Source organism: Montipora foliosa, chromosome 4, assembly GCF_036669935.1.
Source record: "Montipora foliosa isolate CH-2021 chromosome 4, ASM3666993v2, whole genome shotgun sequence".
Classification (NCBI taxonomy): Eukaryota; Metazoa; Cnidaria; class Anthozoa; order Scleractinia; family Acroporidae; genus Montipora; species Montipora foliosa.
The window spans coordinates 7,726,248-7,750,901 of NC_090872.1; the positions used below are offsets into that span (position 1 = coordinate 7,726,248).

Consider the following 24,654-nt stretch of genomic DNA (forward strand, 5'->3'; position numbering starts at 1 on the left):
CCAAAAAAAAAAAATTCCTTCGACTTCTGAATTAAAACGTTGTTACGTCCGCTTAGCCTGTCCGCCATTTTGTTTTCTTGCACTTTCCTGTTAATCAATTTAATTTCAACTTTCTGTACTGTTTTGGATTAACTGACGTGTTCTCAGCCAATGAGTATCTTCCCAACCTCGTTCCCAGGGTCCTCTCTCTGAGAGAGGACCCTGGGAACGAGGTTGGTATCTTCCCTTCAAGTGTGTTGACACTGCTTTCGTTGATATCTTTCTTTCTCTCCGGTTACTATAGTTTCTTTGACTTTAAAAGCGCGATTTCGGGCTCGAATAAGATGTTACACATGATAACACAATGCAGAAAAGGTAACCCGATGTAGACACGAGTGCAAAAATAAGCCTTCTGGTTGGTCAATGAGCAAAGACACAAAGGTAGCCAATACGCGAGCAATTGGCGGCAGCGCAGAATTTGGATACGTGATTCGTGATACGCATGCGTTGCTTCCGCATAATTATGATACAGCTTTCTCGAAAAAACTTCGTGTATACCAAGTTATTTATTAGTAATCACGACTTTTATTCATGTAATTTGAAATAAGCACTTGCAAATGTTCTCAAAGACAACAGATTGCTCTTGTTCCGCTGAATCGTGCAATTTTGTTGGTTTTTGAAAAAAAATTAATTCGTGCAAATCATGTACTTAATCTACGTAATTACGCCGTATCAAATAGGGAAGATATCGTTGACGTCACCTATTGTCATTAATGTGCCAACCAGACCCTCATTGGCTGTCGAAACAAAGGGTCTTTTGTTCCTGTGGTTGGCACATTTGAATAACAAAAGCAATGTTTGTAAACCAAAAATGCACCATGGAATCCATGTGCACCTGCCTCAAGGGGAAACGGGAAAACAATAGAATTAATTTCACATTTGTGTGCTCAGCTTCCTAAAATTTGTGTTTTACTCTCCCACCGACAGTCTACTTTATTGAGGTAAAGCAAGGTAGAATCCTGCCTCGTCTTGATTCAAAGGCCAGGTAGCTGAGCAAACAAAAAAAGGGAACATTGTGGTGCTGCAGCAACCTGGCCTTTGGATCAAAACGAGGCTTGATGTTGCCTCACTCTTATGTCGACCTCACTGCTTCTTTTTTTACCAATAATTAACAACTATTACACTCAAGTGTTGGTGGCTAGTGGATATTTATTCTTAGCATATACTAAAACAGTGAGATAATATAGCGCAAAGAGATGATTTTAACTCATTTCTTCATGGAACGATTACAATATTTTCGGGCGCAAATCCCGCGCGAGTTGATCGCAGGTGAATAGCAAAGGATATTGGGAGTTTGAGTAGCCAATCAGAGCACGCCTTCAACGCAATCCATTGTTTTAGTATATATACCAAAATAAATTATTTGCTTCAAAGTAGCATGACCTTCAAAATTAAACCAAAGCACCGAATAGTCTTTGTCGTAACAAAAGGTCACCAACAGCTTCGCTTAGGGCAAGCTCACCGAGTGACAACTGTTGGAAAGGTCTATTGAAAAGTCGTCCTCAGTTCCACAGAAACGTAACGGCAAAGGAAGGAAGTAACACCAACAAAGATGCCGTAGAAGCCACAGCAGCACCTGACGAGAAAAATATAGCTTCAAATTTTACAATGCTTCACCTGGTTTGCTTTCGGAAAGGGTTAAAGTTCAAATTCATCAAATGAACAACAACAAATAATGTTTTATTACTTCTATTTTCATAATTCTGAGGAATCTCATCTTCAAGCGCCAACGGGCAAACTGCGTTTTGGCTTCCATCAATCGAACCAAATCACTTAATGCATGATATAACCTACCAATCAGCATCTTTGGTTACCACGGTACATTCACACATTGGGACTCGACGCCGATGGAAAGTGATGGAATATGTATGAATCTAATATATCATAATCCAATTCACTTTCCCGAGCTTGGCTATGTTTTGATTGATGGAAGCCAAAACGCAGTTTGAGATTCCGCAGAATTATGAAAATCGCAGTAACAAACAATTACAGGAATGTGTATTCACGCGCAAAGAGCTATAGCTAATCGATATCGAGCCGGACTAGGTGGGTAGGATAGTTCACATCGAATGGGCCCTTTGCAGGATAGTGATCACATGGTACAAATCCGCCATACTGGGACGCAAATTGCGCACTGGGACATCTAAAACAAAGCTAGTTAATCTAAATTTTCTTTGTTTTAGATGTCCTAGTTGGCAATTTGCGTCCCAGTATGGCGGATTTGTACCATGTGATCACTATCCTGCAAAGGGCCCATTCTAAGTATGGCGCTGAAATTCACTTCCCCGCGTAATATAGAGGAAAGACTGGAGAAGAGAGAATGTAGGTATTTCAGGTAGATTATAACCAGAAAAAAATCTCGATTTGATCGCTTGCACGGTCGCAAGGTATCAACGTTTTTCCCGCAAATGGTCATGGAAATTTTCAACCGATCGCGGAGCGGTTTTACTAAAGTTTTTCAGCCAAAATAATTACACTAATGGCTTCGGAAAGGATAAAGAAAGAGGTTGGGGATCATTGGTTGGAATTTCAAGAGTTAAAATCCCTGAAAAGGTAAGATTATTTTCGTAGCGATACAATTGCGTGTTTTCGCCACATGTTCCTTCGATCTTACAGAATTGTGTTTTCCCTCAAAATATTCGCTTGTTTTCGCTTTCGCTAGAACATATTTACCTTGATTTCATGTCCAGCGAATTGTTTTATCCTTTGGGAAGAATGAATTTTCCGTCGAAAAATCGGTTATTTGGGTGGTTTTTAGCAAACAGAGGTCAGTTATTCTTAAGGTGATACGAAATCAAGCAAATCAAGGTAAATATGTTCTAGCAAAAGCGGGTCGCAATTTTGATTGTTTTATCGGATTAACATATTACGCATAACATTCCAATGTTAAAACTCACCCAAGCCCCTACATTCTGCTTCTTCTTAATCGTTAAGAACAAGCAAATCCTAACTTAAACCACACAGCAAAAAAAAAAAAAAAAAGATCCCAGAAGCACTTCCCAAAACTACATTTTGTACACTTGTAGTATTTTGAGATCCAAAATTACTAAAACCAAAGTACTGAGCCGCAATTCCGTAACGACATAACAGAAAAATTACAAAACTGTAAACAACAACCCCAACTAAAAAAAAAAAACAAAAGAAAATGGTACTGTAGGGCGGGGGCAGCTCTAGTGAGAACTATAACGAGTTAACAAAATAGAATTGGATGTTTAACATACTAGTGCTTGGTTGCTTTGTGTTTGGTGAAGTTGACTCTCCTTAAAAAAATAAGAGATAGGATCAAGTTAATTCAACAAAGGCTCTTCGAGTGACATTTTGGTTTTATCTGCGAGCATTGTGGGTCTTGCAAAAAGGGACAAGAACCGACAAAAGGACGAGAAGAAGACTGGCCTTGATTAAGCTTATCATGGATTAATGGAACATTTTACCAGTCAAAAGAAGTTTCGACAACATTCTTAGCCTGACGGCAAAATTGCAATAACTGGTAGCTGATGACTCAACCCGACGGGCTGAGTACGAGGCCTGTAGGGTCGAGCCTCTAGAGGGGTCCGAGGGCATTGTCCTCCGGAAAATTTAGAAATTTTGGGTTTTCGGAGGTGCAATTTCCTGCATTTTGGGGATCGAATTTCTCGTTGAAACCATTTATATCCGTAGATTGATTTTTCTCGTTTTGACATAATTAGGTAATTACGTTCAACACATAATACATAATTTCGTTCAACGAAAAGAGCTGCTTTGAAATGAAGTGTCACGTACACAACGTGTGCTCGCCGAGATGACAAATCAACACTTGACCACACTTCTCGGCTTATCTTCTCAGCCAGCCACACACTAGGTCATTTTGTTCGCCCATCGCTGCGATGGGCGTATAAAATCACCGATATCTTGCATATCGCATATCGGCGATCAAAATCGCCGCAATTCATCTAGTGTGCCCGCTCCTGCGATTTTTTGGGCCCGTCGCACCGAGTTGCCGAAGGATTCAACCAATAAGACCTTACGATTTTATCACGTCACTGCATAAAATGGCGGACAACAGTGACGAATAGTGGACAGACGAAAGAAAACACGGTGTCAACGCGCATGAAGCGGAACGGATTCATCAACTTCTGCTCTGTCAAAAATTACGTATTTTTGCCTTTTCTCGACTCGAGTAAACCGCTTTTCTCTCCAAAATACTCTTGCAAGTATATTCTTCACAACTTGATGCGGTATTCTACTCCTATCTTGCAGTCTAAACTCTACAAAATTGGAAAGCCGTACTCATCGACTCTAGTTCTTTCTTGATGTGCATGCATTAATGAGCTTTGACATGGAACTTATTCCGGCTCTGGTTCTTCTTTTATTTATTTATCATCACTGGTGGTCTGCAAAGCAGCATTAGACTATCCGGACAAACTCCTCTCAAGTCCCCCAAATCATGTTGGATTCCTGATATCGCCAAATCTGGTCCAGGGAAGTTTTTCGTCTGGTAATCCATGTATTTGCATATTTGTTTCTTTGTCAAACCATGTTACGGGCCATTTAACAATCTTGTCACGGTCCAAAGCAAGCTATCTATTGTTATTACTTCTCATGGCTGGTGATACGGGCCATTGCGTCAATCCTGGGGCCCGTTTCTCGAAAGTCCCGAAAACTTTTCGGGTCCGAAAAGCCATTTGTGAAACTGCCAACCGCTTGTTTTGGAAAGCCGATCTTTTAACATGTTTTTAAGGTAACAAAAAGAAAAATGACTGAGAAGTTTGACGACTTAAATCCCCTACGTTCTTCAGATACAAACGGAATTGTGACACCCGAAAATGGCCCGTAAAGTTTCGGGACTTTCGAGAAACGGGCCCCTGGCCCGTGTAAATTCCCTTGCGGGTCTTGCAGCATTATTCTGAGCTACCACCGCTACGTGAACAGCTCACTGACGTTTGTAAACTTCATCCAACTGACAACCCACCGGCTATTCATGTGATGGGTGACTTCAATTTCCGTTACGTGGACTAGGAAACGGTTACCAACAGGAATGGCGGGAAGCTCTGTGATTCTGAAGGACTAGTTCTAGTCGACATACTGCGTGATTTCTACATGGAACAACTGATCACCTTTCCCACACGAGGAGCAAAGTCCTTGGATCTCTTGATGACCAATCGACCGGGACTTGCATCAAATATTAGATCACCAGCTAAGTTCAGCGATCACAATGCGATTGGCTGTTCACTCGCCTGTGCTACTCCAGCTCAACGCAAACCACGCCGTAAGGTTTACTTGTACGCCAAAGCGGACTTTGACAAAATCCACACTGACATGACTCAACACAAAGATGAGTTTTTTCAATGTAGCTCTAATGGTAGTTCTGTCGAGGAGGACTGGTCGGCATTTGAGAATTGTTTGCTGAATTCGATCGAGAGGAACATTCTGTCAAAGTATGTCAGCGGCCGTGATAAGTTGCCTTGGTTATCGCCGTATTTACGTCGCCTAATTCGCCGGAAACACCGCCTTCACGCAAAATTCAAAAGTACAGGCAGTGCGAGGCTTCGCCACAAATGGCGCATGGTGAGAAGAAAATTGAACTCGTGTCTCCGTGTTGCACGTAACAACTATATTAATAGGGTCATCGGGGATGTCAAATCAAATCCCAAGTCGTTTTGGAAATTCATCGCTTCTCAACGTAAGGACAGCCAGTCTATGCCACCTCTTCAATCACAGAATGGCCATCTCGCTGAATCTGACCCTGAGAAGGCTTCGACTCTAAACCAGCAATTTTTTGATAACTTCTCATCTGAGGACACTGTATGAATCCCGCTTTAAAGCGAAAGTTCTCCAATATGCCTAACATCCAAATCACTGAGGGTGGGGTCTTCAAATTACTTGCTAGCCTTAAGCCATCCAAGGCTGCTGGTCCCGATGGCCTACACCCCATAGTCCTTCAGGAACTGGCACCAGTCATCTCACCAACCTTGGCGTTCATTTTTCAGAAGTCCCTCGACAATGTTTCTTTGCCTAATGACTGGTGCGACGCAAACGTCTGCCCGCTCTTTAAAAAGGGCGACAGATCTCTTGCAATTAATTATCGACCTATCTCGCTAACCAGCATAGTCTGCAAAATTCTCGAACACATCACCTGCTCCAACATCATGGCCTACATTGACGCCAACAATATATTGTCTGATCGCCAACATGCATCCAGGAAATCACATAGTTGTACGACACAGTTATGCCATGTGATTATTGACTGGGCGTTTAATATAGATCGTGGGTTTCAAACCGATGCCTTCATAATTGATTTTGCCAAGGCTTTTGACAAGTGCCGCACGAGAGACTCAAGTCGAAATCGTTTAGCTACGGCATCAGCGGGCGTACCCTTTCATGAATTGACTCCTTCCTCTGTCAACGGAGACAGCGAGTGGTCGTCAATGGGTCTGTTTCTGAATGGTCATGTGTTACATCTGGTGTACCCCAGGGAACAGTCCTAGGGCCCATTCTCTTCAATCTGTTCATTAATGATATCGTGGAGGTTGTAAGCCCAGGTACAGAGATTTGTCTCTTCGCCGATGACTGCATCTGCTACAGAAAAGTGAGCTCCATAGTAGACAGCGAGATCTTGCAGCTAGACATCGATCGGCTGGGTTTGTGGGCTGATACCTGGTTGATGGACTTTGCCCCGTTGAAATGTAAAACCATGCGGGTCTCCACAAAGACAAGTAACAACATCCCGTACCTGTACCAGCCCAAGGGTGCGGCCCTTGATTCTGTAAAGGAAGTAAAGTATTTAGGCATAACCATCACTCACAACCTTCGCTGGAATAAGCACGTCGCTGACGTCACCCGTAAGGCCAATCAAATCTTGGGCTTGCTGAGGAGAAACCTGTATTTCTGCGATCAAAATACTAAGGAGGCAGCTTATGTAGGCCTTGTGCGACCCATCCTGTAGTACGCCAGCGCCATTTGGGACCCTCCAACTCAAAACCTAATCCAGGAACTCGAGAAAGTCCAGCGTCGGGCTGTGCGGTTTGTTACATCAGATTATTTTAATTATGAAGAGGGAACAATTACACGTCACCTATTGAAACTGGGCTGGAAACCCCTTAGAGACCGCAGAGATGCAGCCACCTTGTGTCTTTTCAACCAAGGACTTAACCAACTGGCGAACATTCCAACAAACAATCTATCCCAACCTTCAAGACATTCCCGCCATACGCATAATAAACACTTTAACGTTCCTTTTGCTAGAACCAATATTTTCAAATTTAGTTTTTTGCCTAGAGCAATTAGGCGGTGGAATAGATTACCTTCTTTTGCAGTAAATTCTGATTTAGACATCGCGGCTTTCGAGGTCCTAGTCAACGAAATGTAATTCTCGTGTGCTGTGCATATATATACAATTTTGTAGGTTGCACTTATCATTAAAGTGAAGGGAAGTGAAGGGACCAAAAGTAGAGTCAAAATTCGCTGCGATTAGCGTATAAAATCGCCAGATGTGCCCGTAACACGGGGCGACGAAATTGGCTAGCGATTTTCGCTGCCGATCAAAATCGCTGGTGTGTCGCTGGCTTTACGCACATTGCATTTTCAGAGCGCGGCCGTCGTTAGCCTGCGAACGCAGACGTGTTTCCGACGGTCGTTTCTCTCCGCCGAGAAAGAAGGAGAGAAACGACTACCGGAAATACGTCTGCGTTGGCAGGCTAAGCCGTCCTGAGCTGATGTATTTGTACACATTGCGAAATTTACGCAGCTAGCAAACTTTGAAATGCGTAACATCCAAATTTTTGTCACGGAGCGAGTAGTGAATAAGCGATCATTGTTTTTCTCCAAATGTCATCCTGTTTGACGTAAGTTTACAAGTATATGTTTTGAATATTCTTTTTTAATGTCGAAACTTTCATAACCTGAACAGGTGGCTACCTTCATGCTCACAGCCGACGGATTTCCGCCGGTTGCCGGCTTCCACTAAGACCATGGAGCTGATTGTGGCTTAAGACAAATGACAGAAAAGGCAGTGTTTAGTTGCCACACTCACCTCCGGGGCCTTGTTGCAGCAGACAGTTGCGCTTTCGTGAATTTCTTTTCATGTTAATCCTCATAGCGTGCGCCTTTTGATGCAGTTAAATGTAATTTTACAGAGGTAACAAAAGGAGCACTTATTTGACACCTGCGGTCAGCGGTGTTGTCAGGCTAGTGCATGCACCATGATTTCCCATTCTTGCGCACCAAGAATAACGACCTCAGGAACCAACGGGTGTCAACGGGCACCAAAATAGACCCCCACAGAGACTGCGCGTACTGTAGGGCATAACTGTGGCGTGTTTGTGGAGCATAAAAAGGGGTAATTTCCCGTCCCATCCCTCCCGAATTTTATCAATGTGACAGGTGCCTGCCTTCCGTGCCGCGTGGGGGCTCATGGCTGGGATGCCAGGATCCCCTATTTCCAGAGTAGTTAACTAAAGTAATAAGCGTCTCCCTTCTGCAGGAAGTCACCCTTTTAAAAGAGCCACCCAGGTGGGCTAATATATAGCATTTACATTAGTCATAATATTGAATGAAGATCATTGGGGGCAGCGTGGTCTAGCGGTTAGGGCGTTGGGTTTGCATGTAGTTGCCCTGGGTTCAAATCCTGTTCTAACCGCTGGTATGGATTTGTTTCCGGTTGTCCCGGATTCAACTCCACCACGCTTTGTAAATAACCAACTGGTTGCCTCTTGGGGTTCTTAATCATGTTTCTGTTAAGGTTGAATTGTTTCTTTCAGATTGTTCAAAGTGGAGTGCCTGTAAACTAGCTTGATAGCTAAGTACACTACTACTATAAACAAAGCATTTCTATTATTCTATCATAACCTACCAGCTGTGGGAGGGACAGACTCCATATATTCAGCTTTAAAACCACGATCCCTAGAAAAACCGGAGTAAAAATGAACAAACATCTGGGTTCCGCTTGAAACTGTGGCTGTTCTCGGCGAGCCAGTGCAAAACCTTCCCAAAGATCGAGAGTTATTGCTTGGACCATCGTAAAATTCCACACGGCTGCAAATATCAGAACTGCAGTCCACACAGTTACCCATGGCAAAATCGATGATGGTAACCTTGACACTTTTGCCAGCTGTTGCATTAATGAGCCAGTAACAGTTCTTTTCTGGAATATAGTTATCTGGATAACTGGGACTGCTGATGCTACCCGCACCTTCACCGGATAAAGGAATGGGAAAAGAAGGACAATCTGAGAAATAAAACATAATGATTGTGAACATAAAATATGAATGAAAAAAGCAAAAAAAAAAAAAAAAAAACAAAACAAGGAGATAAATAATTTAAAATTTAAATAAGGCCCTAATGCTACTTATAGAACTAGTAGGCCTTTTAAAGTTGAAATTTAAATTCTGATATAATGCACAAGTGGTTAAAACAGCATGCTCTATGACAGTACAGATGCACGGATGACCACGGCTGACACCACTAAAGTTTTCTGAAATTTTTAGCAAAATGCAAGAGGAAATTAGGAAATTGTTTATTTTTTTTACAATACTCCAGAAGTAAGGAAAACACTTTACCAAGTTTCTAGTTTTCCCCTAAACTTCTTTCATGCTCTATTCACTTCCTACTTGCTTTATAGCCAATACCACCAGCTACGCTAGTCTGTTCCAGGCTCTCAGTGTGTCAGGACAAGGGAAATTGTGGTGAGGGCAAGAAAAAGTTGAGCAAAGACTGGGGTAGGGTGCGACCAGCCCTACCCGACCCGACTGAAGGACCACATGCAAAGAATATCGTTCTTTCAAATGTGCAAGTGTGTAGCTAATATTCTGACATTTTTACTGTAGTTAAAATTTAAAAAACGATCTCTGGCTAAAATGATTAAAAAACTACGAGCTTTCGACTGCCTGAACTGCAGTCTTCGACGGGTAAAATGAATGATAAGGAATCGATGAGAAAATTTAAATAAAAACCTACATTGCAAAATGATGAGAATGTAGAAAATTTATGAATATTTGTTAAAAAGAATGTTGTATTGTCCAGGTAAAGGGCACGAATTGTTATCTGCGTTGGGTGTCACTGTGGTATGTCACCCAACGCAGATAACAATTCGTGCCCTTTACCTGGACAATACAACATTCTTTTTAACAAATATTCATAAATTTTCTACATTCTCATCATTTTGCAATGTAGGTTTTTATTTAAATTTTCTCATCGATTTCTTATCATTCATTTTACCCGTCGAAGACTGCAGTTCCGGCAGTCGAAAGCTCGTAGTTTTTTAATCATTTTAGCCAGAGATCGTTTTTTAAATTTTAACTATGTTCCATCCTGGCTGCGGCCCTTCAATATTTTCATTTTTACTGTAATTTGGCAATTTCTGAAATAAAGCTCATTTCCAAGTCAAATAAGATTGTACAACCTGATCTTAAGTAAACTTTATTCTTTTTGTGAAAGTGCAATTGCATAAAATTGCTTATGCAACGTGTGATTCATTCAAGAAAAAAATGTCATCATGTGATCCAGGAAACAAAATCGATAATATTTCACATACAGTTGACTCTTGAAAAATGGAATGAACTGCGGATATTCCATCAAGTGAAGCTATGATCCTCGCAGTTATGAACGCAATTTTTGCAATTGCGTGGAGAAGCCTGAAAAATTCTGGACTTCAACGGGGTTTGAACCTGTCACCTCGCGATACCGGTGCAACGCTCTAACCAACTGAGCTGTGAAGCCACTGACGTTGGGAGCTGGTCATGAATCAATGATGGAATGATATATGAAATGGATCATACATGTATATTGAACTGCGGATATGAAATCAAGTGAAGCTATGATCCTCGCAGGTATGAACGCAATATTTGCAATTGCGTAGAGAAGCTTCATAGCTCAGTTAACGCCCAACATCAGTGGCTTCATAGCTCAGTTGGTTAGAGCGTCGCACCGGTATCGCGAGGTCACGGGTTCAAACTCTGTTGAAGTCCTGAATTTTCAGGCTTCTCTACGCGGTTGCTACACGTAAAATTGCGCTCATAACTGCGAGGATCATAGCTTCACTTGATGAAATTTTCTTTAGCAACATGACTATGAGAAAAAGCTCAACTCTTAATGATGGCACTTAAAGATTTTTCTAAAAGTGACAGGCCATTTCCGAGTTCACGTCTGCCTCCTGTTCAAAGCGAGTCTAAGTGCGAAGTTTTTCTTAAGAAAATTAGTTTTCATTGATATATAAAGCAGAACTAATTACCATAAAAAAAATTTGCACTTAGACTTGCTTTGAAGAGGAGACGAACATGAACTTGGAAATGACCAATTCCAGATGACTTAAGTAATAATGATATTGACAGGGAACCTCTTTAAAGTGAAGAAAAAGATGACCAAAATTAGTTTTTTGCCAAGAGTAAGCTGGAGATCCAACTTCAAAAGTGAACTTTTACCATTTATTACACCACATGTACCTGGAGGTTTGGAGCTCAGTATGCTGTAAATAGCTTTAAATCCCTTCTGTTTCTTGGCAGGATCAAGATCACTAAAGAAACGTACATTAAGGGTCTCATGAATAGAATAATATGTCAGTTGGTTAAACCCCTGGCTGGAACATTTTCTTCCACTAGCAAGTCTAGTATCATCATCGAAGGCATCCTGGACTTCCAAATAATCACATGCACAAGCATCTCCCTGTCCACATTGTTGAATGTCCATTTCTGTTACACTTAACTTGACGTTTTGACCTTTCCTTGCTTGTATGCTCCATGAACAATTCTGCCCTCTGGGATAATTCCTGGGATAGAATGGACTGGTAATCTCACCAGACATATCAGTCAGTGATCCTGCACTTGGACATACTGTTAATCAAAAAATGTTTTTTATTATCCAGGGTTGTGATTGGTATCTTATGGATTGCCATTCTCCTTACGGCTGACAAATCTAGGATTAAATATATACCGCCGGTAATACTTACACATTTCATCAGTGATGGTTTCATAAGAAGCATTAAATCCTGCGACCTGGTTGGTTGCAGATTCAAGTCTCATGGTAATTTCACTCCCAATTGAATAAACGGGATGAGGGATTGTCCGGCCACAGAGCTGGAATGGGTTTCTTCTGTCATCTGAGGCCACGTTTATGATTGTTAAACGAGCACCTTGTGCATTAACACAGTTGGTCTTTTCGCCCTTCTCTAAACTAAAATTGTGAAAGGTCACTTTGATGTGTCCACTGGGAACACTGATAGTCCAACTACAAATATTTTGTGCAGGAGATATCCCTGGAAAGTTCACACTTGATATAATTCCACTTGCTGATCCACTAAGGGTCGTCTGACAAGCTGAAAGAGAAATTTAATGAAGATGTTATGGACACACATTTGGAAGACCTGGTCTTAGACCATATATGGATTTGTATTTACTAGCCCTGGTTTTAACTCCCTGGGGAGATGAGCTGTTTAGGAAGACAATGACTGACGTTTCGACAACCTAAGCGGAAGTCACCTTCAGACGATAAAGTCTTCACAGCTAATGACAACTAGGCTTGACAGTCCACCAATAACGTCAGGACTTCATTGACCAACATCACACCAATGGCCAGAGGACTAGAGGTTCTTACTTCACTTAATTAGGCTTGATGTTGTTAGCACTGCTGCACATAAATATAGCTTCTTGTTCTTTTGTTTAAATATTTACATCATGAGTGAGCTCTTTATAAAAGATAAAGACTTACATTGTAGTGGTACTGTGATCAAAAAATTGGCACGCATTGCGTACGTGTGGTAGTGCAGTAACTTGATAGTGATTTATTCCATAACTGTAAACTGAGCTGCGTTTTGTTTTCCAGGAGATTCAAGTTGTCTTTGCGTAATATGTAGCTCTTTATAATAGTACACAATGTTGTTTTCGTATCATAAATTATTATAGTGCTATGATACATGTCTTAAGCAAAATAGCCCCCGAGAAGACATGCAGTTACTAGTACATGTAACCTACTAAACCCGGAAAGATTGAAGAAAATAAAAGGGAATCAAGAAATATTGCCTTCTTGGCAGACATGAAGTTTGCTTCAACCTCTTTTTTACAGTCAGTTTAAGCGTGTACTCTGCGCATCTGACAGCTTTCCATGACACGCGACAAAAGTTCACTGAAGTTAAGCCCTGTCCGGCGGGGTTGGTATCTGGATGGAAGGCCTCAAAATATATGACTTGGTGTCAGAAACATAGCACCGAAAATTCTATTTTAAGGCTCAAAAATGCGAACTAAGCAAGGTACAGATTTTGCTAGCCTGCTTTGTGCAAAAAAAATTTTGAGGCAAAAGTAAACCAAATATTCATTCACAGTTTTTAGGAAGAGCAGAAGGAAGGTTTTTAGGAAGTGTTGATCGAGAATAACAAAAATTGCCATCAGCAATAAATTTGCGACATGAAAACAACATAATTTTTGTGCCGTGAATATAAAAAGTCGCCATCAGAGAAAAACATTTTGGGAGATTTTTGGTATGTTCAATTTTTCTATTGTTCTTTTGGCTGCACGAATAAATTGCAAAATTGAAAGTAACATTGATTTCAGCGGCCGCCTTTGATCAAGTTACTTTCCTACCAAATCAAGAAACAAAGGATACATCAGTAACAAAATGATGGCAGTTAGTTTTTTTTTGTTTCAAGTGTTATAAAGTTTGACAAGAAATGTGCCAATTCAACACAAAGATCACAATCGTCTAACTCTAACTACTATAGATTGTTTCTGCAAAGTCAAAAATTCACTCTCCTTGACAAGGTCATTTATCACCAGGCAATTCCATCGTTTTGTAATTCATCAATGTCACAAACTCTTGCCCATTTTGGGTCTCATTTGTTGAAATTCAAGCACGCTTCCAACAGACCTCTTTATTTTCGTGATTTATGCACCCGCTGAGGGCATATTTGCCACACGGAGTGACTTACACTCACTCACTCTTACAACCCGGTGACATATATGAAGTGCGTACTGCACTACCACAAAAATCACTTCCCTTTTTCTTCAGATTTTGAAAGTGTGTTTGCTTAACACCTGCCTGACAAAACTTTGAGCTCTGATTTTTATCCAAAGGCTGTTTGTAAACTTTCAGTGTAAGTTTTGGATTTCACAGTCTGCCATTATTAATACTCATGTTCAAAACCGACTGACCAGACAGGTCTCAGAGGGTTGGATCCAGGAAAAAGTGACGTCATTTACTCAAAAGCTTCAAATTTCAGTGTGTAAGTGCAGTTTATTATGTATGTATGCAAAACACAAGTTTAAAAATTTGAAAGTCCGAAACTTTCCTTGCTGCATATTAATTCAGTTGCGTGTAAATGCATTGCGTTCTAAACAAGCGAGTCTTTGAGGTCATTTTCCCTCAATCCAGCTCTCTCTAGATTTTAAAGTTAGGCTTGTTTTCACTAGCGACGGAGTCAGAGTCGGAGTCATAATCAGAGGAGCAGAGCGATATGATCTAGTGAAAATCAAACTACCAGTATCCTTTTTCGAATTCCAAAGACTGAACAGAGAAATGAATTTAAAAAGTAAGGCAGGGCTTTTTCCCGACGGGCAGCAGGCAGTAAACTGTAATGTGGCAAGTAATGTTAAGTGATTACTGTTTTTTTACTAAAAATGGGGATGTTGTTCAATACAGGCTGGGCTAAGTATTAACCCAGTGCAGCAGTCAGTTTCCTATTTACAAGTGAATAATTATCTGATTATGTGTTATTCTAAAAGGGGAATTAGAGAAAACTGTGGGTCTGATTCTAGGTTTGATTACCAGCCACTGTTTCCGGAAATGAGCCAGCACTCACTCCCGAAATTTGAATTTACATCACAGACACAATCTATTGCTCACGCATACAGCGGTCTCTTCTCGGGGAGGATATCCAAACTTGATTGAGTGACGGCAATTGAGCCTAGTTTGATTCCTGAACTCTACATGTACATCTCATTGGTTGAATTTGTTGGTTCTCTTGGCGACAATGAGAAATTTTTCTCCACATACTTTAGATTTCCCCTGTCATGAAAATCTAAAATTTGATTTCATCTAATTCAATTTTGGTCAATTGATTTAATATACAGCCGCTCCAATTAGTAGAACAGCGATTATCATCATCATCATCACCACCATCATCATAACTGGCATTGTTTCTAAACTTGTGGGCACCAAAATAGAAAGAAACCAAAGTCTATGTAAAGAACAAGTGCTTTTTCCTTTCACCACATGCAAAGTTTTCAAGGACAGGGCTTGAAATTGCGACCAATACAGTCACATTTGCGACTGAATTTTATCTGTTTGTGACTAAAATATCTGGAGAAGTCGCAAATTTGCGACTTCTTTTCACCTTTGCTCTTTCGAAACAAAAGGGTTAGCAGTTGCCACTTGCTACTTTTGCTAAAATAAATAAAGAAATGACAATATTATTGTCTCTCGCCATGAATTTTCTTTCAATCTCATGGTGAAATTGTAGCATATTTTAGCGGCGATGTTATGTGCACAACTCCATTCCTTCCACCAGTCGCCATTTTCAGCGGTTTCTTTACACCACACAGGTATTGCAGGCTCATATTTTGTTTTGCTAAACCGCTGACAACACAATGCAGCATGACAATTTTGCAACCAAAATTTGCGAAATTTGCGACTAAATTCCCATGCCTTGTCGCAACATTGCACATGAGGAGCTTAAGCCGACTCAGGAATTCTCGGCTGGACGTCTCCTGACGGTGTAGATATCCATCAACAAAGGCTAAAAACAATTAACACAAAAGGTGTTTCGTATTCAGAAAAGTGTTAAAGCATTCAGGATCGATCAGATTGTACTGTGAACTTACGTTAAGCAAAAAAAAGTGGTTAATTTTTTATTGAATGACCATATTTAGGGGCGAGATGAATTTTGTGGGGAACACAAATCTATTTCAGTTTGTTTGCGCGTATCGACAGTGGTGGTTAGTGCTGGGACACGGAACCATTTTTCCTTCTATAGGATTTATGGATTAACTCTCTCACCCGGGGAAAAATGGAACAGGTCGCCATCGTCTCTCGCCGACCAGCACTACTTCGACGCTCCTCGCTGCTGGTGAGCGAGGAGACCTCTGGCATCCAGGGTAAAATGTTAGCCAATTTGTCAAAGGAAAGTTTTTTCAGCTCTTTCGAAGAGAGATTTGTTGCCTTCTTGAAAGTCGGTAATTTTTTGCGGGAAAATGGTGATCACATTCCGAAATTCCGCGGGTCTAATCTGCAGATCGCAGGTCGCAGGTCACAGGTTGCAGTCATTGTTTCACCAATACAGAAAGTATCCTAAACATTCTTAAAAGCTAACCTTAGGCCTAAAAACTTTTGTTTAGGTTAGCTTTTAAGAATGTTTAGGATACTTTCTGTATTGGTGAAACAATGACCTGCAACCTGTGACCTGCGACCTGCAGATTAGACTCGCCGTCTGAAATTCTGGTAAAAACGTGGCAAAGCTTAAAGAATAACTTTGGTTGGCTTCTTTGGGGGGATTAATTGAGCAGTCTTCGTCTGAATGTCATGGATTTCTGTATTTAGATGTTTTCAAATGAGTTATGGAGGCAGTAAACAATGTTGACGTCGGGGAATTCGGTGCTAGAAGCCTTCCTGGTATACAGGCACACGCTCAAACGTTGAGGTAAAATAATTGCTGTTAGGTTCAATTTCATGATATCAGGATATCATGATAGCAGCTAGGAAATTGATAAGTCTGTGATTAATATTGAATGTGCCTCCCTGTGACATGCTGGGAAATCAATTAGCCCAGAATGAAATTTTACACAGCTACAATTGGGCATTCTAAATTTCCCAGTTCCTCAGTTATCGAGTTCCATGAGTATAAAACTTAAAAATGGTTTGCTTTAAAATCAGAAAAGAACCAATTCACCGTTGCTGTTGAGAAAAGTGTATGCCAGGCAAAACAAGTTGCATCTCGGTAGCCTGAAAGGTAACTGACAAAATAATTTGCCTGTGTTTAAATTAACAAATACACCAATACATCACTAACGTTTCATGTTTAACCGGAGAATTATGTTTGAAGGTGTAATAGCTGTTGAGTTTTATTCCTCAGTTATTGAGTTCCATGAGTATAAAACTTAAAAATGGTTTGCTTTAAAATCAGAAAAGAACCAATTCACCGTTGCTTTTAAGAAAAGTGTATGCCAGGCAAAACAAGTTATATCTCGGTAGCCTGAAAGTTAAGAAATAATTTGCCTGTGTTTAATTAACAAATACACCAATACATCACTAACGTTTCATGTTTAACCGGAGAATTAGGGAAGCAGATGTTCGAAGGTGTAATAGCTGTTGAGATTTATTCCTCAATTATCGAGTTCCATAAGTATAAAACTTAAAAATGGATTGCTTTCAAATTAGAAAAGAACCAATTCACTGTTGCTGTTGAGAAAAGTGTATGCCAGGCAAAACAAGTTGCATCTCGGTAGCCTGAAAGTTAACTGAAAAAATAATTTGCCTGCGTTTAAATGAACAAATATACCAATACATCACTAACGTTTCATGTTTAACCGGAGAATTAGGGAAGCCGATGTTCGAAGGTGTAATAGCTGTTGAGTTTTATTCCTCAGTTACCGAGTTCCATGAGTATAACACTTAAAAATGGATTGCTTTAATTAAAATCAGAAAAGAACCAATTCACCGTTGCTGTTGAGAAAAGTGTATGCCAGGCAAAACAAGTTGCATCTCGGTAGCCTGAAAGTTAACTGAAAAAATAATTTGCCTGTGTTTAAATGAACAAATATACCAATACATCACTAACGTTTCATGTTTAACCGGAGAATTACGTGCGAAGGTCACGGCAATAGCTGTTGAGTTTTATTCCTAAGTTATCGAGTTCCATGAGTATAACACTCAAAAATGGATTGCTTTAAAATCAGAAAGAACCAATTCACCGTTGCTGTTGAGAAAAGTGTATGCCAGGCAAAACAAGTTGCATCTCGGTAGCCTGAAAGTTAACTGAAAAAATAATTTGCCTGCGTTTAAATGAACAAATATACCAATACATCACTAACGTTTCATGTTTAACCGGAGAATTAGGGAAGCAGATGTTCGAAGGTGTAATAGCTGTTGAGTTTTATTCCTCAGTTATCGAGTTCCATAAGTATAAAACTTAAAAAATGGATTGCTTTAAAATTAGAAAAGAACCAATTCACCGTTGCTGTTGAGAAAAGTGTATGCCAGGCAAAACAAGTTGCATCTCGGTAGCCTGAAAGTTAACTGAAAAAATAATTTGCCTGCGTTTAAATGAACAAATATACCAATACATCACTAACGTTTCATGTTTAACCGGAGAATTAGGGAAGCAGACGTTCGAAGGTGTAATAGCTGTTGAGTTTTATTCCTCAGTTATCGAGTTCCATAAGTATAAAACTTAAAAATGGATTGCTTTAAAATTAGAAAAGAACCAATTCACCGTTGCTGTTGAGAAAAGTGTATGCCAGGCAAAACAAGTTGCATCTCGGTAGCCTGAAAGTTAACTGAAAAAATAATTTGCCTGCGTTTAAATGAACAAATACACCAATACATCACTAACGCGTTTCATGTTTAACTGGAGAATTATGTACGAAGGTCACGGTAATAGCTGTTGAGTTTTATTCCTCAGTTATCGAGTTCCATGAGTATAACACTTGAAAATGGATTGCTTTTAAATCAGAAAGAACCAATTCACCGTTGCTGTTGAGAAAAGTGTATGCCAGGCAAAACAAGTTGCATCTCGGTAGCCTGAAAGTTAACTGAAAAAATAATTTGCCTGCGTTTAAATGAACAAATATACCAATACATCACTAACGTTTGATGTTTAACCGGAGAATTAGGGAAGCAGATGTTCGAAGGTGTAATAGCTGTTGAGTTTTATTCCTCAGTTATCGAGTTCCATAAGTATAAATTTTAAACTTAAAAAATGGATTGCTTTAAAATTAGAAAAGAACCAATTCACCGTTGCTGTTGAGAAAAGTGTATGCCAGGCAAAACAAGTTGCATCTCGGTAGCCTGAAAGTTAACTGAAAAAATAATTTGCCTGCGTTTAAATGAACAAATATACCAATACATCACTAACGTTTCATGTTTAACCGGAGAATTAGGGAAGCAGACGTTCGAAGGTGTAATAGCTGTTGAGTTTTATTCCTCAGTTATCGAGTTCCATAAGTATAAAACTTAAAAATGGATTGCTTTAAAATTAGAAAAGAACCAATTCACCGTTGCTGTTGAGAAAAGTGTATGCCAGGCAAAACAAGTTGCATCTCGGTAGCCTGAAAGTTAACTGAAAAAATAAGTTGCCTGCGTTTAAATGAACAAATATACCAATACATCACTAACGTTTCATGTTTAACCGGAGAATTAGGGAAGCAGACGTTCGAAGGTGTAATAGCTGTTGAGTTTTATTCCTCAGTTATCGAGTTCCATGAGTATAACACTTAAAAATGGATTGCTTTAAAATCAGAAAGAACCAATTCACCGTTGCTGTTGAGAAAAGTGTATGCCAGGCAAAACAAGTTGCATCTCGGTAGCCTGAAAGTTAACTGAAAAAATCATTTTCCTGCGTTTAAATGAACAAATATACCAATACATCACTAACGTTTCATGTTGAACCGGAGAATTTAAGGGAAGCAGATGTTCGAAGGTGTAATAGCTGTTGTTTTTTATTTCTCAGTTATCGAGTTCCATAAGTATAAAACTTAAAAATGGATTGCTTTAATTAAAATCAGAAAAGAACCAATTCACCGTTGCTGTTGAGAAAAGTGTATGCCAGGCAAAACAAGTTGCATCTCGGTAGCCTGAAAGTTAACTGAAAAAATAATTTGCCTGTGTTTAAATTAACAAATACACCAATACATCACTAACGCGTTTCATGTTAAACTGGAGAATTATGTACGAAGGTCACGGTAATAGCTGTTGAGTTTTATTCCTCAGTTATCGAGTTCCATGAGTATAACACTTAAAAATGGATTGCTTTAAAATCAGAAAGAACCAATTCACCGTTGCTGTTGAGAAAAGTGTATGCCAGGCAAAAAAAGTTATATCTCGGCAGCCTGAAAGTTAAGAAATAAGTTCCCTGTGTTTAAATTAACAAATACACCAATACATCACTAACGCGTTTCATGTTTAACCGGAGAATTAGGGAAGCAGATGTTCGAAGGTGTAATTATAGCTGTTGAGTTTTATTCATCATTTATCGAGTTCCATAAGTATAATAAAACTTAAAAATGGTTTGTTTTAAAATCAGAAAAGAACCAATTCACCGTTGCTGTTGAGAAAAGTGTATGCCAGGCAAAACAACTTGCATCTCGGTAGCCTGACAGTTAAGAAATAATTTGCCTGTGTTTAAAGTAACAAATACACCAATACATCGATCACTAACGTTTCATGTTTAACCGGAGAATTAGGGAAGCAGATGTTCGAAGGTGTAATAGCTGTTGAGTTTTATTCCTCAGTTATCGAGTTCCATAAGTATAAAACTTAAAAATGGATTGCTTTAAAATCAGAAAAGAACCAATTCACCGTTGCTGTTGAGAAAAGTGTATGCTGGGCAAAACAAGTTGCATCTTGGTAGGCTGAAAGTTAAGATATAATTTGCCTGTGTTTAAATTAATTTGAAATAAAGAGAATAAAGAAATAATTTTCCATTTTTTAATTGCATGATGCTGGTCGTTGTAAATTAAAACTTCATGACGAAGTCGGCCCAACAAATGTGTCGAGATTAACACCTCTCTCTCCCTTTGTCTCTCGCTCTGCCTTTTTAGTGTGAGTCTTGTTACAACTCCCACTGAGATTTTGGTAATTTTTTTTAACCTAAACAGTGGGGACCCACATTCCTGACCCAAGTTAAGCTCCTCATGTGGATTTTCAAGCCCTGAAGGACAAATGGAGTTGACCCATTAACTCCTACGAGTGCAACTTAATAGATTTTACTCTGCCTAATACCAGACATCAATGGTTTAATGAGCTTCTTCAGGACTCCCTTTGAAGCTAAAAAAATTGTGAACCCTCCCGATACAGATATTGTAGATACCTATAAGTAAAATCAGATACTTACGAGTAGATTCCACTGACTGTGCAAGAAGGAAAACTGCAAGAAATATTGAATTTCTCAGGTTATATATAGGACAAAGACTATGTACATTTCCCTCTTCTACTGTTTGAAAGTCCCATTTGCATAAAACCTGAACAATGAACTTCAAAATTGAAGAGTACAGTGAGAATGTACTATTGATCTCAGTTGTCTGTGACCAAGGGATTTTTTTCAGCCAACTTCACAGCCTGTTGGTTTCAGTCTGCGGTTAAAAAATTGTTATCACCTTATAACATTTTTTGTGGTTCTGCGGTTTTGAAAATACTGATCACGTGGTACTACTCCTTCATTCTTCCCATGGCAGAGGAAAGAAAGAAACTTGAGGAAAAATTTCCACCAGCTTCTTATTTCATTGGACAAGGCTTTTCCTGGGTTACCCGTTATAGCTTCAGGCAGTTTCACTTGCTGTCAACATAGTTTCACTCTTTTCTCTTTTGGTGCTATGTGCAGAACCACAAAAAATGAAATCAACAGTCTGTGAAGTAGGCTGAAAAAAGCCCTTGTCCCCAGACGTCTGAGATCGATAGTATCAACTGCTGAAATTTTGAACGGCAAACGTGTGGTTACACAGTAGATGGTGAAACCACTAACAAGGTTAAAACCCAATCTGTTTCATCATCAGATGAGTCGAAACCTTGTACAGCATCATGTGAATAAGTCAGAACATAATTTTTGCTGCTCAAGAAAATAATATTTCTGTTGAGTTTTCTTTTCTTTCACAAGTGGGCTTCTCTAAGGCTACAAGTTTCTAAACTGCTCTATATACAATTATGAATATGCAAATGCTTATGGACAAAAATATATTTTTACATATAGCTCCCAGGGAAATTTCTGTGTTTAACTCAGCAAAGGTTGTTTCCCCAAGATGAAATCTTGTCGTCACTCAGTAAAAATGTAACTACAAAATTTGTTTTACATTTTTACAATAAATAACGAGGAATAATAATTTATTACAAATAACAACGTATCTAATTTATTTAAGTTTCAACTAACTCAGAAACACTGGGATGTTGTCACTGCAACATGGAGAACTGTAACAAATCTGTTGACACAAACGTAACTCATAGCCACCAATGATTTTGCAACATGCACGTTTTTGACACTCAAATAAAAGCTTAAGAAACTAAAAATCTTGATTTACGGTCTCAAATAACTATCGTTTGCAACAAAGAATATTGCTTTTTTTATAAGTTAGTAAGGCTCTGGCCTATGAATACTGGTCATTCTGCCCCTGTGTCGATCCACCCCACAGTATTCTAATTATTAATTAAAAGGCCTGGCCAAACGCTCGCAACATTTCAACGCAACATTGTTGCATGATGTTGCGACATGTGTTGAATGGACTGGCCAAACGCACGCAACATATCGCAACAGGGTGGCCAAACGTACGCAACATGTTGTGCCCAACAATGTTGCAAGATGTTGCGTTGAAATGTTGCGAGCGTTTGGCCAGGCCTTTTAAATAATAACGATCCTTACATGATAGCTAAAGATCGACTCTGGGATAGAATGATCGGTTACCTGGCCTACTGTGTACACATTCAAATATCAACACATCATGTTTAAAGATAGGTAAACTTATAATACAACGAACAATTACATTGATTGTATTATGTTTTTTGAGTACAGTTTTTCGAAGACCATGTTAGTTAAAAGCGCAAATTCTGGAAACCGACACAACAAACGAACCTCCCCGGGGGGGGGACTCCCATATGAAACAGACGGGGATGCTCGTCGGAAATTTTGAATTTAACCCCTAAAGGAGACCAATCTAGGCGTGGCTTAAGCAAATTTTGACCCCTAAAAGAGACCGTTTAAAAACACAAAAATACGACACGCAATGAGTTTTAATGATAAAAAGGCATAATCATCGAATGCTTTTATCTAAAAAGAAAATTTAAAAGGAAATTTGACTTCTGTTTCTCTTCGCGTAATTCTGCGTTACTTCGCGGAACCCTAAACGAGACCTTGGTGGCATAAAATATTGGCGCTTTGCCCGGAACACCCTAAGCGAGACCAAAATCCAAAATTTACACCCCTAAGCGAGACGACGAGCATCCCCGTCTGTTTCATATGGGAGTCCCCCCCCCGGGCGAACCTCCGCCTGACTCACCACTAATAAATCCTCATGGCCCGCGTATATCAACGTAATTAGTAATCTTCTATGACACTCGGTGGAAGCATAAGAAATTAAAAGAGAATTTTCAATTGAGCAGCGAGGGACTTACGGATCAAGATCAGGTTATAAAGATTAATCGTAAAGGAGTGATCCTGGGCGAATCATATGTACTGTCCGACCGCAATTGGAAAACACACTAAAAGGCAACTTATTTACCGTAGTTAAAGTATGATGTAGCAAGCGTAATATCAATTATGCGTTAACACCTAGTTATAGCATAAGAGTTGTACTCACAAAAAGCAATGAAAAATAACGAAGAAATCATCGTTGTAGAGATCCCTCAGTCGATGATCGTAAAATAACAAGCTCTATGTTTCTTATCGTTTGTTTTACTTCTTTTGCTCAAGCTGTATTGAAACAGTAAACTTAGCCACCGCCCATCCGCTTAGTGACCACCCACGCTGTGTCACAGATATTCCTGTCCAATATCTTTGTTTGCCCTCCAAAAATTTGCACATGTCATAAGCATTGTTTCCAGTTTCTCTTGGAACTTACCATGGTCCCAATAGAAAATAAAAGCAGTGCTTTCGCAAAATTTTGGAAGCCAAACAAAAAGTATTATGGTATTTTTGAAAGTGGCATACTACATGTCTAAAACATTGCAATTAAAGTGATTGGCGGGATTGTCACGCTTCGATGTCAAGCCTACTCACGCCTGCGTTCCAATTTCTCACGCCTGGTAGAAAAGTTTGATCCATTACAGCATTAAATAACACATTTTGAAAAATACGTTAACCCTTTAACTCCCAATGGTGCCACTAATAGATTTTACTCTGTCTAACGCCAGACGATTTTACTCGTCAATGGGGAACCCCACCGGGCTGAAAGGGTTAACAACAGCTGGATTCACTCAAAAACTATGTCCCCATTAACCCTTTAACTCCCAATGGTGCCACTTATAGATTTTACTCTGTCTAACGCCAGACGATTTTACTCGTCAATGGGGAACCCCACGGGGCTGAAAGGGTTAATTATATAAATAGCAGCTGGAACTAATGAGAGAAAAGTAAAGTCCATGCGAATTATCGACTTTTTCCGAATTTTCTTCGGAACGTCAAAGAAACTTTTTCAAACATCTTCGGTTATTTTCGGACTCCTACGATAAATCCTGCCACTCTCAGGATACAAATGTCACGGCTATAAATTGAAAAAAAGTTGGCAGTTATATGTTCTATATATGACAGAAAGCTCAACTATACTTCACTTCACTTAACGAGATATGTCCAGAAATGCAATAAGTGGTATTGGCATGGATAACATACTTCAGAAATATTGAAAAAGATTAAATGATCAAACTTCCAATCATTTCCTCAAATTAAAGGGAAAACTGTTTGTAGTCCAAATCACACTTGTTCCACGAGATGCCTCCAAATTACTGAATGTTTATGTTCGCTTT

The 24,654-nt window shown here is 39.6% G+C and overlaps 1 protein-coding gene across 1 annotated transcript; it reads right to left on the minus strand.

The window, feature by feature from the left end:
* Positions 1 to 1,173: 1,173 nt before the first annotated feature.
* LOC137999700 (tolloid-like protein 2) lies at positions 1,174 to 23,629 on the minus strand. Its single transcript, XM_068845557.1, has 7 exons — positions 23,493 to 23,629; positions 21,044 to 21,076; positions 11,957 to 12,322; positions 11,454 to 11,840; positions 8,867 to 9,241; positions 3,261 to 3,299; positions 1,174 to 1,615 (listed from the first exon to the last, which is right to left on the minus strand). Exons 1-7 carry the CDS (start codon positions 23,521 to 23,523, stop codon positions 1,542 to 1,544), a joined length of 1,305 nt encoding a protein of 434 aa, XP_068701658.1. The 5' UTR covers positions 23,524 to 23,629; the 3' UTR covers positions 1,174 to 1,541.
* Positions 23,630 to 24,654: the final 1,025 nt, after the last annotated feature.

What these genes read in the sequence shown, in the direction of transcription:
- LOC137999700 (XM_068845557.1), bottom strand. Translation starts at nt 23,523, where the DNA reads ATGATTTCTTCGTTATTTTTCATTGCTTTTT. An exon ending in GTTATTTTTCATTGCTTTTT is followed by an intron (nt 21,077 to 23,492) that starts GTGAGTACAACT and finishes TATTTCTTGCAG; the next exon opens with TTTTCCTTCTTGCACAGTCA. An exon ending in GTCTGTCCCTCCCACAGCTG is followed by an intron (nt 3,300 to 8,866) that starts GTAGGTTATGAT and finishes TATTTTTTTAAG; the next exon opens with GAGAGTCAACTTCACCAAAC.